At 37.5% G+C, this 17,648-nt stretch overlaps 1 protein-coding gene across 1 annotated transcript in view; it reads left to right on the top strand.

Annotated features, from left to right (window-relative positions):
- The window catches only part of LOC122811875 (transcobalamin-1-like), a 257,780-nt gene that overhangs the window by 165,848 nt on the left and 74,284 nt on the right, over positions 1 to 17,648 (top strand). The window contains exon 6 of the mRNA XM_044084010.1: positions 15,544 to 15,730. Coding sequence (XP_043939945.1) covers positions 15,544 to 15,730 — 187 coding nt within the window. The remainder of the gene's footprint in view (positions 1 to 15,543; positions 15,731 to 17,648) is intronic.

The following is a 17,648-nucleotide window of genomic DNA, read 5'->3' as shown; positions in this document are numbered from 1 at the left end:
CTCAAGAAAACACAAGGGCCCAAGCTTAAACCTTGGAAAAAAAAAAAAAAAACAGGTGATGAAACTCATTTTGGGGTGAGATTTGAAGCATGATCATTAAGCATTAGTGTGATAATGCAATGTTTTCACACAGCTAAAACATATGGAGAATTATTGAGCTATGCGGGTCTATATGCTTATTTAATACAAAATGATCTTGCTGCAAAAAAAAGGTATCTCGTACCTTGTAGTAGTCAAGATTTGCATTTGTCAAAATCCAAAACTCACACCATAATACACAGAAAACATAAATGTCGAACCACTTGTATGAATGCACTAAGAAACAACTTTGATGCATGCAAAACTGAAAATAATAATAAAAGCAAGTTAAATATACTAATTCTGAGGCTGCACAAAAGACAGGGACTATTCCCAAACCCTGAGAACTGTGCGATCTTGCACACCTGAGAACTGTGCGATCTTGCACAGTTGTTGACTTATCTGTTTAGTTGACCAAAAGCAGTCGACTGAAACATCTACAACCATATCTATATATCTATATATATATATATATATATATATATATATATATATATATATATATATATATATATATATATATATATATATATATATATATATATATATACACATATATATATATATATATATATATATATATATATATATAGATAGATATATAGATAGCTATATATATATATATATATATATATATATATATATATATATATATATATATATATGTGTGTGTGTGTGTGTGTGTGTGTAGATACCTGTATATAGCTATGCATTTGTCTATACAGATAGATAGATATAGACATGTACCTGTGCACACAAATACAAAAGGAGTCATCTGTACAGCTTTATTCTTGTAAGTGATTTGTCTGTTCAGGAATACAAAATCACTGCACATCTGATGGTCAATTCATCACCTCCTGAAATATGGAGATTCTTCAACACTGGACTTAAATATGGTTCCTGACTGAGCTCTTCACCAATATTTCTCACTGGCTCTATATACAGTGGTAACATGATAGAAAGGAGATCATTATGCATAATCCGTCCTGTCCCAATACTCCCATACATTCCATTACAACAGATGCTAAACTGTCCTGCATTCGGTGATCACTAGGTATCAGCAGCACAGATTAATCCAAGTAATCACTTCAAGAAAAACAGAGCTGGCTACTTGCCACTACATCTTCTCTGAAATCACTGTAAAAGGTTGGCTTCTGGTATTGTGACAGGATGTATCACTTCTGTGACAGTTGGTTGACTGATAAAACTGACAATGATTAAATTACCTGTGGTTATACCTTATAAGCATATCTTTAAAATCAGTTTACAAACTGACTTTATTGCTGACGATAGGGTACCAAACATTCACATAATGTTCTGTGTAGTAAACGTGCTCTACTATTTGGACCTTTTTTATGACATGACATTTAGAGCTATGATTTTCAGCTGAGGACGGACTTGCAGTGTAGTACTCAGAAGGGATGTAGCAGGCATAATGAGAGAGCCCAAACATACAGATCAGAGCGTAAACCAATAGTTGTCCTAGAAGTGATGTAGCAGGCATAATGAAAGAGCCCAGACATACAGATCAGAGCTTAAACCAATAGTTGTGCTTTAATAAAAATAGTCACATTGACCAAGCTCATGCAACTGTTGTGTTTTTTTTAATCTGCAACCAGCTGAGGACGGACTTAGAGTGTAGTACTCAGAAGGGATGTAGCAGGCATAATGAAAGAGCCCAGACATACAGATAAGAGCGTAAACCAATAGTTGTGCTAGAAGGTATGTAGCAGGCATAATGAAAGAGCCCAGACATACAGATCAGAGCTTAAACCAATAGTTGTGCTTTAATAAAAATAGTCACATTGACCAAGCTCACGCAATTGTTGTGTTTTTTTAATCTGCAACCAAAAATTTCAGGTTAACACAATTTTGGGTTCTGATTCTCTGCATGTAAATTGCTTGGTGCTATACTTATAAAGATGGTATGATATATGAAAATCTGCCAGCTATAGCCATGTTGAGAGGTACAAAGCTTGATAGCAGAAGGACACACTGCCAAACTAGACTGTGCAGTTACTGCAACTTGTAAATAGAGTTACATATTCATTCCATGTCATTTACTTAGTCTGTATATCTTGTCTTCAGGCATTTTGGCTGTTTATGGTTTCACTTTATATCACCCATTCATGCCTTTTATTTTATCCATCCATCACAATTTCCAGGAAGAAATACTTTTTATTGTTACATTTGCCTCACATCTCCACTCCACCCCAGATACAGGTCATGACTTCCTTCCTTATGATTTGAGTTTTCTTGCTTGTCCTGTTTACTACTTTGGCCAAATCATACCTCATTTTCCTCCTAGACTTCAGTCGATTAAAACCCTGTCCATCCATCTTTTATGCCATTCTCAGTACTTCTTTTTTCTTACTGGCCCACTTCTGTACTAATTTCATTAGTGTAGTGGCAATTTGACAGTATGATCTCAGAAATGGATTCCTTTTCCCTGCAATGGTCATGCAGGTATTTTATGTAGTGGTAATATCAGGTCCCTGTTCCATAAGTTCATTCACTTTGCAATGCAGCCTGGCATGCAATTGGCCTTTGCTGCCGTCCTACCACACTCCTCCTGTAGGCCATTAAAATAATTGTTGTAATATTCTGTTCCTGTACTGTTTTCTGCAGCTTGATCTCTCCTGCTCATGACCTACTACTGGCTTACTACTGTTCATGTGTATTATATTGCACTAGTTGGCACTTGATCCCTAGATACCAACTGTCAGCCCAGGTTAGCCTAGATAAGTTTCTTCTCCCAGTGGCTTCCTGTTGCCCACTACTTTCTTCAACCTGGCATTATTTGCAGATGTTTTGAAAACTTTTCCATGAAAGTCGAGAATCAAGCAAAGAATTCAGAAATCAATGACACTGACAGCAACAACAGGATAAGAACACAACTGTTCATATCACATATACTAGAATCTGTACAGGTGATGAACAAATGCAACATAAATAAAAATAATAAAAATGTGTTATGCAGGGGACAGGTACATTTATTTTTATTATTTAATAATTTGCAAAAATCTACTGCAATATACCTGGTCATATTGAGTAATTAAAATAGCACCTATATTGCATTATTTTTTAATGACACTTATAGCCTTACCTTTACTTAAGCTTTCATTTTGTTCTGTTGAACATTTATTTATTTACTGGGATGATCAAGATGCCCGGGGAGAAAAGCTCCATTTTTTAAGATTAGTAGTTTTACAAATCAGTATCATAATATTAATAAACAGACATAGATAACTATTATATACATTGTTACTTCATACAAGGGAAGGCAGGATCTCATACATTATGAAATATGCAGGTACAGTATTCCAATATACATAATGTGATTTGGAAACAGATAAAAACTAGACTTTACAAGTTGTGAAATTCTGAACATACGTGACATTTTCATAGTTTCATAGGCAGTTTCTAGGCTATCAGCATAATAAAAATTTCAAACCTACTCCCAAATTTACTAAAGTTTTGCTGACACGTGTCAATACCCGAAGGAATTTTATAGTTATGATACAGTCTTGTACACATCAAGCTTTCACAGGCTGCCCCTGTATATTAAGGATATAGGTGTCAGATGTGGGTAGATTTGGGATTTCCCATCCTCTGTCCAAGTTATGTTTGAATATGGTCAGGGATGAGCCTTCATTCCTATGGATGTGAGGTCTGTTTCAGAGAAGGCGTTAATCTGTGAGACAATTACCTGTCCCATCAACATGTATTGTTTATGTCGCAAATTAAGTTTAGGTCCATAGATCAGGTATTTCTGATGCTAATTGTTTTGCAGATATGCAGAACATCCATTAGTGTGAGATTGTGGATGGCTTTTAGGCAAGGCATAGATTCCCACACAGCAGTCTGTAGGAGACTAATATATTAATAAGGCTTTGAGATGTCCACATAGGACTTGATATTTCCTCCCTTTATGCTTTTTGTGACTAACCTCTGTGGTCTCTGAAGCTCTTGCAACTGTCTGTTCAGGTACGTGCCAAAGGTTGTGTTGTACTCGATGACTGTTCTGATGACAGCTGGGTACAGAGGAACAATGACTTGTTTGGACCTCGATGCCATGTCCTTACTTATAAGTTGTGCAATGTAGAATGATTTTCTCAACACAATGGACATGTGGTGGTCAAAAGTCAGGTTACTGTCAACATGTGTTCCCAGATCCCTGACCACTGGTATACTTTTAGAGGTATATTATCAATATGGTAATTTTCAGTGGTGGCTGTCTTTCCAAAGGATACTGATATGCATTTGTTTGCATCTAGTTTTATTCCATGGCTATGGTACCAGCTATTTGTCTGTGCTAGACCCTCTTGAAGGGTATCTGTGTCATTAAGGTGTTCAGTGACCAAGCCTAGGTTGCACTCATCTGCAAACATGGTTAGCCAGAGGCCCTTGACATTTGCCTTGACTTCAGAGAAGTAGATGTCAAAGAAGAGAAGCCCCACATCAATCCTTGTGGGACTCCACCAGTCACTGTCTTCTTTATGGAGATGTATTCCCCTCTCCTAACTTCTTGCATCCCATCAGTGAGACAGCTTTCTATCCAGCAAGAGACATATGGATTTATGCCTAATTTTCTAAGTTACTCTAAAATGCATGAGAAAAATTTCTCAAATTCTCAGATATTTTCCATTTACTAATTGTGATGTTTATTTATACAGATTTACCATCTCTTTTTCTTATTTATCTTCCTTTTAGTCTCACCAGACTTCATAGGATCATAGGATTATAGGATCAAAGGAAGTTACTAGGCTAATGGCCCTAGGGCCCTTACAAGCCTAGTCAAGTTCTACCCTTATTTTCATGATCAGCACCTATTGCTCCTGTCCAAGAGAAACACAGGTGGAACCCCTGGGGTGACTTTACAGTTACCCTTCCATCATCCAGATTGCGTTTGAAGGAGGCCAGTGAGGTCCTCTGTTTGACATGAAGTGGGAGTCTGTTCCAAAGGTATGATAACCTCTGGGAGACAAATATGTCCCTCCAGCAGGTTCTGTTAATGTCACATACTACGTTAAGGTCTTTAGAGTAAGTAATCCGTGTACTATTTGACTTGTAGATATGCAGTATTTTCAATAAAGCAGGGTCAGAGATTGCCTTATATGCAGGGCAGAGATCATCTCTGATTAGTCTGTATAAAACAGAATAAAGTGACAGTGATTTAAGACGATCCACAAAGAACAGATGATGAAGACCTAGAATTTTCCTTGTGAGGAACCTTTGTGGTCTCTCCAATTGCTGCAGGTACTTGGAAAAGTACAAACCAAAAGGAGCATTGTACTCAATTATTGGCCTGATGAGGGAAGAGTACAGGGAGGTTATAACTTCTTTTTTTCCTGAAGGTGATGCCCTTACTTATGAGATGAGCAATCAAGAATGTCCTTCTTACCACTGTGACATGTATCCATCAAAGGAAAGGTTGTTGTCAACCTGAGTGCCCAGGTCTCTCACTACTGAGTGCTTACTTAGAATGTTGCTATTGAGAACATCACTCTTACTGAAAGGGATTCAATTCTTCAATTCTTTGAGACCTTTTTTTCTCAACTGCTCATAATTCTGTTTTCCCACCCTCAGGGATACTACTGGTTTTCCCATTGTATAAGAGTATTTCTATGCATAATATAAATGGGTGGGTGAGGGCAGTAGGAGAGATGACAAAAATAAACCTGCTGGGTTACACTCATCAAATAAACTGATATGTCTTTCCTCACATCGTCTGTTCTCATACATGTTAACACTGGACAAACCTTAGAACCTTTAAATGACATAAAATCACTTTTTAAGCTCAGTCTGATCAGTCCTCAGGGGTTGGCAGCAATGAATGACGTAGACAATGAAACTAATAAATAAGATTAATTGCTTCTTGACCCAGTCGGCAGCTTTGTATTAACTCTGTGGTAGACCCCTAAATAATTTAATAAACAGAATCTTCGGCCAGAAGGAGTTATCCTGAATAACATAAACCACAAACAACCTACCTGGATGTCCATCTAAAAGTTGTTAAGGTAGACCCCTAAATAATTTAGCAAACAGAATCTTCGGCCAGAAGGTGTTATCCTGAATAGCATTACCCACAAACAACCTACCTGGAAGTCCATCGAAAAGTTGACTAAGGTAGATCACTAAATAATTTAACAAACAGAATCTTCAGCCGGAAGGAGTTATCCTGAATAACATTGCCCACAAACAACCTACCTGGAAGTCCATCTAAAAGTTGGCTAAGGTTAATACCTATACTGTATTGTAATACATGTATTGTACATTGCTGACCTGGGTCAAACAAGCAACTTAGTCTGCCCCATAGTAATGTGTTCCCCTGTTTATAATCATACTAACTGCTCCTAGCACTCCATAATTACTCTAGATTACTTATAATTAATCCCTGTATATTGTAATTCTACCCTGTCCTCTCAAATATAACCCTGTAAATTACCATCTGAGCCCACTACCTGAAGCTACCATTTACCCTGTAAGAGTTTAAGGCTTATTAGTGTAAAAAAGGGTAAACATTACTGCAAAAAAAACTCTATAAAAAATGACCTCTTAGTATCACTAAACACTCTCCCATACTTACCAATATATAAGATTATACCTAAGAATATACCTGGTGACGATGTGTTTTAGTATCACTAAACACTCTCCCATACTTACCAATATATAAGACTATACCTGGTGATGGTGTTAGCCCCTTAACTCCTCCCTATTTTACTAAGTATCAGAGTTTTCAAATACATCCACAGAAACCGCTATTTTTAAACTCCCGGTGCTTCTTGACCTAGTCGGCAACTTTGTATTGACTCCTGGTATGTTATCTCTTAACAACTTGTATTAAATCAGTTCTTGTCTCTGTATAAGACTAAGGAAAGCTTACATTAGCAGTTAGTGTGTATGGATATTGTGTAATAAATGATCGGTACTGTTGTTTGCAGTCCAAGCAATTTTAGCCATCTTTCTGAACAATTAAAGCTTAACTCAGCTTTCCATGTGCTTTCTATTAACAGCACCTACTCTGTATGTTTGGTATCCTGAATGAGACTGAATTCTAGCAACTGTTTTCCCTTCTGAATGATTATTTAGTAGAGTTAGCTGTATCAGTAGCTTGTCTGTCAGTACTGCTCACTGCAGGCAGAAAACGAGCATTTCTGGAATACAGATTTAGAGTGATAGCATGTGTTAATTGTAATGGCGCATAAGAAACGGCAACCAGGTTAAACATATATTTGTTGGCATTTATTGAAACTCAGCTTACTTATTAGTGTAAAATCTAAGGTCTAGTGTTTGCTTACATGTGTTTTAGTATAATACAGTGAAAATGGTGCTTAATTTTAGTCTGTAGATACACTGAGTTACTGATTACAGTATATTCTGTGGTTGAAGTGCATGCTAACTTGCCTGCTTGTTTGGTTGCTGGATTTAGAGCCAGAAAGGTTGACACCTCTGATCTGCTTTATTTTTAGGTAGACTCCAAATTAATTTAACAAACAAAATCTTTGGCCAGAAGGAGTTATCCTGAATAACATTACCCGCAAACAACCTACCCGGAAGTGCATCTAAAAGTTGGCTAAGGTTAATACCTATACTGTATTGTAATACATGTATTGTACACTGCTGAACAAACAAGCACCTTAGGCTGCCCCATAGTAATGTGTTCCCCTGTTTATAATCATAGTAATTGCCCCAAGAACGCCATAATTACTCTAGATTACTTATAATTAATCCCTGTATAATGTAATTCTACCCTGTCCTCTCAAATATAACCCTGTAAATTACCATTTGAGCCCACTACCTGAAGCTACCATTTTCCCTGCAAGAATTTAAGGCGTATTAGTGTAAAAAAGGGTAAAAATTACTGCAAAAAAACTCTGTTAAAAAAAATGACCTTTTATTATCACTAAACACTCTCCCATACTTAACAATATATAAGACTATACCTAAGAATATACCTGGTGATGGTGTTAGCCCCGCTCCGCTTGCCCCCGCTGTGCTCGGGCTTGCTCCACTCCCCTCCTTACCCCCAAATCCCACCAGCCCCAGTACCTCTACATTTATAGGCTTATAACCACACCCCCTATTACAACATCCTATCCACTGCACCTCCTTACTCCACCCATCCTGCTCTGTCATACCATCAGCTCACTCCTAATCATACTCTCTCCACCTCACTATACTACCTCTATATTAAACATCTGATCCCTGCTACTCTGACTTTCAAATCTTAGATCCTAAAAACGATACTCCTTCTCTCACAATGCTTTACTATTCCTTATTATCTATTCTGCTGGTCACTTTAGCACTTACCTTCTATGAAAACCAATTACTCACTGGTTATCAGTACCCAAAAGGCTATACCATTACCCCAGCTATACAACATTCCTCTTACAGTCATGCTAATAACACTGGGTCCAACTCAATAACCTGTTCGCTTTTCCAGCATACTAATCCTATTAATAATACTATAAACTGTTAAACAAACTCCTGAAGCTCTTCATTAAGTATAGTCCTAGCCTTATACTCAGTGGTGACATCCACTCCAACCCAGGCCCTCCCACATCTAATAGTAACACCCCCAGTACCTGTAACATCAGCCATAAAACTTTAAACAGCAGAATAGCTAACTCTCTCCTGGCCTGTCATCTTAATATTAGGAGTATTAATAGCAAAATATTTGAACTGCATGCACTACTGGCTGTCCACTTCCCTGAGATTCTCTGCTTATCTGAGACCTGGCTAAAACCCAACACCACTGACAATGAAGTATTACCACCTGGGTATAATATACACAGGCTGGATCATGCTTCTAGGAAAGGGGGGGGTAGCAATACTCTATAAATCTGAGTTAAATGTAGTCATAGATGTTAATCAACCACCTCAGGTTAATAACTCAGAAATTCTTGCCACTGGACTACAACTTAATAAAAGTAAATGCATAAACATCATCTGTATGTACATCCGCCTGGGTAAATATATAACCATACTTGAAGACACCCTACACTGGATTTCATGTTACTATCCCCAAGAAACCCTACTGTTTGGAGACTTTAACATAGACTGGGGCACCTGTTCCTCTGAGTCCCCTACTACCCACATTAACCTGCATGCATTCTCACAAATAATAACTACCCCTACCAGACTAGGTAAACCAAATCAAAAAGAAAGTGTACTTGACTGGGTACTTGTAAATACTAATCCCAAACTGTACACTGCTGGTACCCTTCCGTTGGCCTAAGTGACCACCTTCTCACTTACATAGTTAAACAAAAAGCCATTAACCCGTAAATACCTTTACTCAGAAAAGTCAGAAACAAAAATGACTTTGACCCTGTCAAATTCCAGCAGGAACTTAACTCCTGTAATTGGTCGATGCTAATACACCTTGCACTGGAGGAGGCAGTTGCATATTTTAACAATAAATTTCTTGAAATCCTTGACTGGCATGCACCTGCCCAATTAAAGCGTACTGCAGCTAAAACTGAACCATGGCTTTTTAAAATGTCTCAACTAAAAATCAACAACAGAAACAAACTCTGGGCCAAATGGCGCTCCACTAAAATCCCCCATGATCATGTTAAATATAGACAAGCTAGGAATGAAACTAAAATATCCATCTTAAATGACAAAAAACAATACTACTATAATCTGCAGACAGTCAAACAGAACAATCCTCAGAAATTCTGGGCTGGTCTGAATACTGTGCTTCATCCCGGTAAAACATTCACCCCTATCCCAGCTGCTACCAGAGACAATTCCCCTGTGGATATCTCAAACAGTTTTAACCAGTTCTTTACTGACACAATTCAAGCTCTAGCTAGTCGATTACCTCCCAGCTCCTCTGGCCCTGATAGTGCCACCTATTTAAACCTACTCACTTTTAGTTTCCAGCCAGTATCCACTTCATGTATTCACACCTTAATCAAAAAATTAAAACCCACCACACTCTCCGTTGGCCAACTCCCTGCTGAATACCTTAAAAAATCAGTTGATGCTATTGACTACCCAGTTTCTATACTAATTAATCGTACCATAGCTGAGGCTAAAATTCCCACCATTTGGAAAACTTCCTATGTAATCCCACTACATAAAGGAGGTTCCTCTACTGAATTCTCCAATTCTAGACCGATAGCTATACCATCTCCACTTGCAAAGATCATGGAAAAATGTATACAAAAACAACTCATGCACCACCTAATCCAGAATCACCTCTTAGCCGATACCCAACATGGCCTCCATCCACACCTCCGCCCTACTAGCTTTTACCAATACTATTAATAACAACTGTAACAATAATCAAATATAGGTTCATAGATCAGTACTAGGCTAACTGCCCTTGTGAACCATTTTAAGCCTAGCCAATTATCCCTTGGGAGACTTGAACCCTGCACCTTGTGTTTGTAAGTCAAACACCTTAACCATTAGGCCACTCTCCCAACCTCCTCAGCCCTCTTCTTGGATCTTTCCAAGGCATTTGATATGGTGGATCATCAACTGTTGATACACACCCTGCAGACATATAGCCTTGATTCTAAAGCCCTTCAGTGGTTTAAATATTACCTCAGTGAAAGACAGCAGACTGTTCTCTGGCAGAACAAATTCTCTAACCTATTACCTAACACACTTGGAGTTCCACAAGGCTCCATACTTGGGCCCCTTCTCTTTTCTATCTTTATAAACAATCTATATACTGTCATCCCTAATGTTAGCTGTATCCAATACACTGATGACTCCACCCTGATTTGCTCAGCTATATCTCCTGCAGAATTGAGGTCTGCTACCCAGACCACCTTTAATATTATTGAAAATTGGCTCTCTGAACATCGATTGTTACTAAATCCAAAAAAAACTAAAATGCTGCTATTTTCACCCACACATAGATCTACAGCTTTTGCCTTCACCCTAAAAGCAAAAGATGGGGCAATCATCTCTCCTGACACTTCTACAAAACTATTAGGTGTCATTATTGATAATAACCTCAAATTGAATCTACATGTAAATCAAGTGATCAAGACCATCAATAAAACACTTGGGTCTCTATACAGAATAAAGGCCTTCCAAACTCCTCCAGTTAAGATGGCCATAGCCCGGTCTCACCTACTCTCAACCCTTCTATATGCTTCACCCCTTCTCTCTAATCTAAACAAGTCTGTTCTTAATCGACTGTCAATATGTTACAATCACATTGCCAGGTTTGCCACTGGCCTGCCTTTTAGAACACATCACTGCATCAACCTCAAGCAACTTGAGTGACTAGAACTTTCTAGTCTTATTCAATTTAACCTTCTGATTCTAGCTAAGAAAATCCTCCTAAATCCTAATAATACACCTACCCTTACAAATATTATTACTCCCTATAGCAATCCAAGACTGCTTCAATCCTCAAACAAACTACTAATACAAACTATCAAAACTAGCAATGTAGCTGGTGACTCCCTCTTTGCAAACTCTGTGGGTAGAGTCTGGAACCTATTCCCAACTGATATTACTTTGCTGTCCTCCCTAACCCAATTTAAAACCAGACTCAAACAACATCTGGCTCTAAACTGACTTTGTCACTGTAACAAGCTTGGCTAACTCATACCTTAAATGTGAATAAATTATCTTAGTCAAGTTACTATTATTTTTTATGTCTCCTGGCTATAACCAGGGGTAAATCCTAACCATTGAAATTGTTACTCATTGTATGTGTCATTTCTGTATAGTGGCTTCATTATTATTATTTGTTGCTGTTTGCCTTGGAGCTTTTCTCCCCGGGCCTCCGCTGAAAATGGACATGATTCCAGTCGGACTATCCTGGTCAATAAATGTAAAATAAATAAAAAATAAATACAATATTTAGACAAGATATGTACAAAAACTGAGTAAAATACCATCCCAGTAAGTGAACTTAAATCTACACCATTCAGAAATAACAGTAATGTGTATATTTGGTTGGCAAAAACTAGGCCTTATAAGTTGTCAAATTCTGTTCACCATACAAAAGAAAGCAAGTTTTAAAACTCTGCTAACCATAAAAAAGAAAAACAGAATTTGCAGGGATAATAGTATTACGTATATCAGAGATTCTGTGTAAACAGCAAGCTGCCATAGATATTAAATGTAGCAAGACAACTTCATACAATGTTTTGCCCACTTGCTTCATTGTGGTTAATGAGGAAATAGTACAAAAACAAGAACTGGTCTCTTACAAAACATCTATTCTCTGAAGTTTGCTGAAACCTAGTATGGGAATTTAGCTGTGTTTGTTCATCCCATATCCATTCTGTCTACTATTTCTGCATTTCTTTTATGGTGTTTTTCTTTTATAGGGTATTTTTACAGTTCAAGCACATGTTATAAACAGATGTGTACATGCTCTGCATTTACAAATATTATTAAATTAAATATTTGCTGTTAAGTTTAAAATGTATGTTGAACTAATTATAATTACAATGAAGACAGCTTGTTTGTCGATAGATGGAAAAGCACCTGTTTTTTAACATGCAGCAGCCTGATATGGGGCTGTATGAACTTAAGTAGTTGTTCTTACATTGGTGACTACAATCAGCTTTACAGTATTACACAGTTGTTATGCCCATCCTCAATAGGCAAACATTTATCACTATCGTAGTGTTTACTGGTGCTAGTGACTGCAATAAGCGTCTTCCTGTATGGATGTGGTTTACTAGATTATGTCATTTTTCAGTGAACCACAATCCTATTATCTTTTAATGAAGCGAGTTCAGATCTACAACATTAATAGCTCATAGCAAGGTTGTTTGACCTTAGATTTGGCTATATTAGTTAAGAGGTACATGAAGCCAATCCCCCAATACAGATCATGTTGAGGGCCTTGCTACAGACATAAAATTATGCAAATTTCAGCCACATGACAGAAATGGCTTGTACTATCCTGTTTTGCTGAAAATACTAGCAGTGAACATGTAAACTTTAAAATCTGAATCCTTGAAGATTTGTGGTGCTTCATGAGGTCAGTAGTGCTATTCAGCCACTCTGAAGGTTAAAACTAAATTACATTGTTTTGGTTTAAAATGTGCTTTTTGACATGATTTTTTTGGATGTGGTGGAGCTACTGGTCATTTCCATCATGCTGTCATTTGATGTGAAAAGCAGAACTGTTTCCGGAAAATGAAAAAGGTTATGAGGTGCACCTTGTCCAAGTGAAGTTACCATCTAGTGAAAAAGTGACCACTAGTGAGCTATGTGCTGGTAAAAATGGTTTTAGCTGGTGTTGTTGAATCATTCTGTGAAACATTTCCTGAAGCCTGGAGATAATTCTAGTGAATTTCCAAAAGAACAGTATATTGGGGTTACGTCTGAGGGTTGGATGTAAGGAATAATTCAGTGGTGCTGAGCATTCAAATCGTATACAATTAATAGAAATTAGTCACATTGGATGACAGACTGACAGGCATAATTTGCAGCTCAGTAGAATTTTGGAGAGTAAAGAAGGGTCTTACTGTCTACAGTTTGTGAAAACTAAGATGTTGTTGCAGATTAGCTTCTTAAAGAAGTCACTGGGCATTGATAAGGCTTACAGATTGCTGTTATCCGTAGGCAGACATGGCATACGGTTGACCAAGAGCTATTTTAGCTTGGTTTGCTTGGTCTGTTACCTGCACTGAAAAGGAACAAGTGTTGCCTTCATTATAGCAGTCTTGAAATCAAACAATACTAAAAGTATCTTGCAAGAAGAGGCTCTATTTTCAGATACTGTTAAGGGATGTAGCTGAGAAAAGTTAAGGTATATGTGTTAATTCCCAGAAGTATCGAAAATACTTATCTTTAGCTCAGTCTATAGTGGACAATAATCAAAGGTTACCATCTACTTTGGACCATGTGAGTGATGGTTTCATATCCTGAGAAAAGTAATGACTGTTTTGAATTTGTTTAAATGGAACAGGACTCAGAGCCAGAGTCTGAACAAGGAGACAGTGAGGTGGTTGGTGCCTGGTATGAAATGGGAGAAAATATGTTTAATGACCACTTGAAGGATATCAAACACAATGATGTACTGTGCGAGGATGACTCATGGGTGACTATAAATAAAAATGCCTTTTCAGTGATGAAAGTAGGATGTGACATTTATAAATTTATTTGAACATTCCTATTATATGAGGCTTTCAGCTATATTGTCGTATACTGCTGAGCTGTAAGAGAGCAAGTGATAATGCTCTTGAAGTTCAAAAGTCGTGTCCCAAAAGATGCAGTGATGGTGGTGGTGATGATGACGTAAGACCTACAGACAGGCAGCAGAATTCTATATCAGCATGAATGCTGTGCTCTTTGCAATACTTCCCAGCATACTGTTGGAATGATCTTGAAGTGTCTTTTGTAGTTTGCTCTCCACATACTTGTATGACTTCATCACTACTTTGTGCTTAGAAATAAATCATCATTAACAAAAGGATAACCAAGGGTAGGATTGCTGCCACTTCGTTATATATATCTCTGCTTTGTGTTATAGCAGCATTGCAGAATACTGACTGAGATATGAGGCTATTTTGCAATGTTTCTTGCAATACTGGACTATTTGTAGCTGTTTCATGGCTCATTTCTACCATCATACTTCTTCTTCTTTGAGAGAGAGAAACCAAATAGGAACAAAAAAAAAAACAGGAACAGGAACTTAACTCGACATCATTCTGTTCCATTATAACAGATCCAGAGTTTCCAAGGTGTCATATTGTACCCTGCCAAACACTGTTGCTATATTTCTTGTTGTTACATAGGCTGGAAGCTTCTAGCCTGCATCCATGAGTGGAGACAGGAAAAACATAATACAGCTTTGTGTTCCAAGAATCTGGAACCGAAAATAGAGCTATACATGGTTCTAAAAGAGTTGCAGCAGAACATTTTGTCAGGGTATCCCACCTGCTACCAGACTGGCATATTTAGCTCATAGATTAATAAAACCCTTTTTGCTGTTCTGCAAAACACTGCATCATTTAAACCTACAGCGATCAATAAATTGTTACCTTCCCCAAGACAAGTCAAAAATCAGTGACTGCATTTGTTCCTATTGTTCCTATCATATAATATCAACTGTCAGACAGTGTCTCAGCCTATTCATAACTGGTTTTGACATGACTCTTGCACAATACATTCTACAGATGTGCCATAACTAATGTCTAGTCATTGTTAGATATTAACTGTGTTTCTATGGAATCCATGTTTGCTTAAACACATGGCATTTTTACAGTGAAGCAGGGAGGCACCTGAAGGGAACAGAGAAGAGGGATCTGAAAGAGGCAGAATAGAACAAAGAGAGGTGACTCTTCTTTAAAGGAACCAACCAGTAAGATTATCAGAATGTAAGCATGGTTAATAAGCATCAAGGACAAAGAGAGCAAATGCAGAGAAATGCAATACAAACATTTAACTGGTTGAAATGTCAGTGTCATTTTCACTGCTGCAGTTAACCGACAATAATCTTGCTAATATTTTTCACTCTTCTAGGCCTTATCTGTAACCTCTGACTTGTACTTTGCCACAAGCTGGGACTGTGGCTTAACCCTGAAGAAACTGGTGAATGAGGTTGCAAATGGAAATTTCAGTGATCCCACGGCAGCATCTCACATCATTCCACCAATAGAGGGAAAGACCTACCTGGATCTGAATAAGCTGAACTGTTCAGCTGATCGAGGTAAAGTAGTCTTGAAACTATGACAACTGCTGCTGCCCTTCTTCATTGCTCTTTTTTTTCATAGTAGGTGGCAATGTTCGGCAATACTTCAGTAATTTTGGTATAGAAAACAGTTTGGGACCTTGAAGTTTAAGTCTTACCACTGGCTTCAAATGCACTGATATAACATTGTTCATAGATTAGTACTAGGCTAACTGCCCTTGTGGACCATTTTAAGCCTAGCCAATTACCCCATGTGAGAATCAAACCCTGGACCTTGTGCTTGAAAGGCCAACACCTTAACCATTATGCCAACCTCCCACTCCATGCAAATATCTGCAATGACAATGCAATTTGAATGTACAAAAAAAATTTCACACAAAACCTTCTCTACCCACAAGCTGTGCTTTGCAGATTCCATAGTAAATAGATCTGAATAAAAGATGTAACTGTATTCATTCTTTTCTCAAAATGGCAAGATATATTCAGGTAAAGAAATTCCCTTGAGCATACCTCTCAACCTCTCAGAGTAAGAAATCTGGATAAAAGACAAAAGTAATGTGGGCACAAAGACCCAAAAATAGGGACAGATGTTAAATACTGCCCTTATAAACTTAGAAAGTTGAGAGAATAACAGGTTTTGCATTAATATGCATTTTCTGAAGGATATGAAATCTGGGACTCGTGTGTCTTTTATTATTCAGTGACTTCAATCCTCAATGATTTGCCAAAAAAACACACATTTTATAAAGTACAGACTAAAAATATGAAACAAAAATCTGGACTTTCTGTGAAAATCTGGGCAGCTGAGAGGTTTGCCCTAAAGAAAGTGTTTCCTCTAGACTCATTACCTTTTATTAGCACTGTAATAAATTATTTTCATAATTCAAATAACATATACCTTTAGAGAGGTGATTAACCACCCAGTCATCAAAACCAACTTTAAAGGAGACCAGAACTTTGTTTGACATGAAATGGTAAGTTAAAGGGACAATCCCAGAGTCTAAAATTCTGACCTAAAGAAACGTGCCCTGATACCTCCCGGTTGTCCCCACCCACCCATCACATCATTATCAGCCCTACTCCTAGTTTCACTTTACTTTATGCAGCCCTGTTTTCATTCCCTCTGGTGAACACAGTTAACGATATTCAGTTCCTGTTAAAGCTTTCAGTCTCCGATCACTGGGAAACAATAAGGTTATTACATTTTTGTGTGTGTTTGTGGTAGGTGTGGCTGGACAAGACTAAGTGTTTACTTTTTATGAACTCGTCAAAAACTTAGCTTAATTGTGCAGCTCTTTATTTCCTTTATTGATTCTGCACAGTGTAACTGCGAGCAGTATAGTCAAAAGAGTACAGTTTAGTGAATTCATACTAAATCTTAACAATCTCTTGACATACCCCCCTTACTCTGTAGTAAAGCGATCTCAGAATTAGTATGTATAACTTTCACAGGTTGCCGTATGAACAGAACCCACTGTGACAGTAAGTTTTGCACTTCATTTTTTTAAATGACTATATTGCTTGTTTCACATGTGTTTCTTTTTACAGCAGGTTAGAAAACCAATACACTTGGCTAGTATTAAAAGATAAAAAAACAAAACATGAAAAAAATAAGACTGATTCTGCTACTGTTTGAAACTTGCATCATTCTTATGCTTTATACAGAGCAAGTAGGAGTCATGTATAACATCATAGCACTTAGTAGCAGTCAGAAATCAGCACAAAATAAAATACGAAATGAAATTAACAGAAAAATCCATTTACTAATGTCTCAACTTTGCATTACTCATATGCTTTCCTGCAAGGTAGCAGCAAGTGAGGTCATAAAATTCCTGAAAGGCTACTTTTCTCTGTGGTTAAAAAGTACAGGTGAAACTAATGAAAGACTAAATGAGAGCTATTGTGAGTACAACTCACTTTGAGATGGAATTCATTA

The sequence above is a fragment of the Protopterus annectens genome, chromosome 9.part0 (genome assembly GCF_019279795.1).
Source record: "Protopterus annectens isolate FY-2018-M chromosome 9.part0, PAN1.0, whole genome shotgun sequence".
In the NCBI taxonomy this organism is placed as follows: domain Eukaryota; kingdom Metazoa; phylum Chordata; order Ceratodontiformes; family Protopteridae; genus Protopterus; species Protopterus annectens.
The sequence above is the reverse complement of the archived record's forward strand: the minus strand, read 5'-3'. Positions and strand labels throughout refer to the sequence as shown.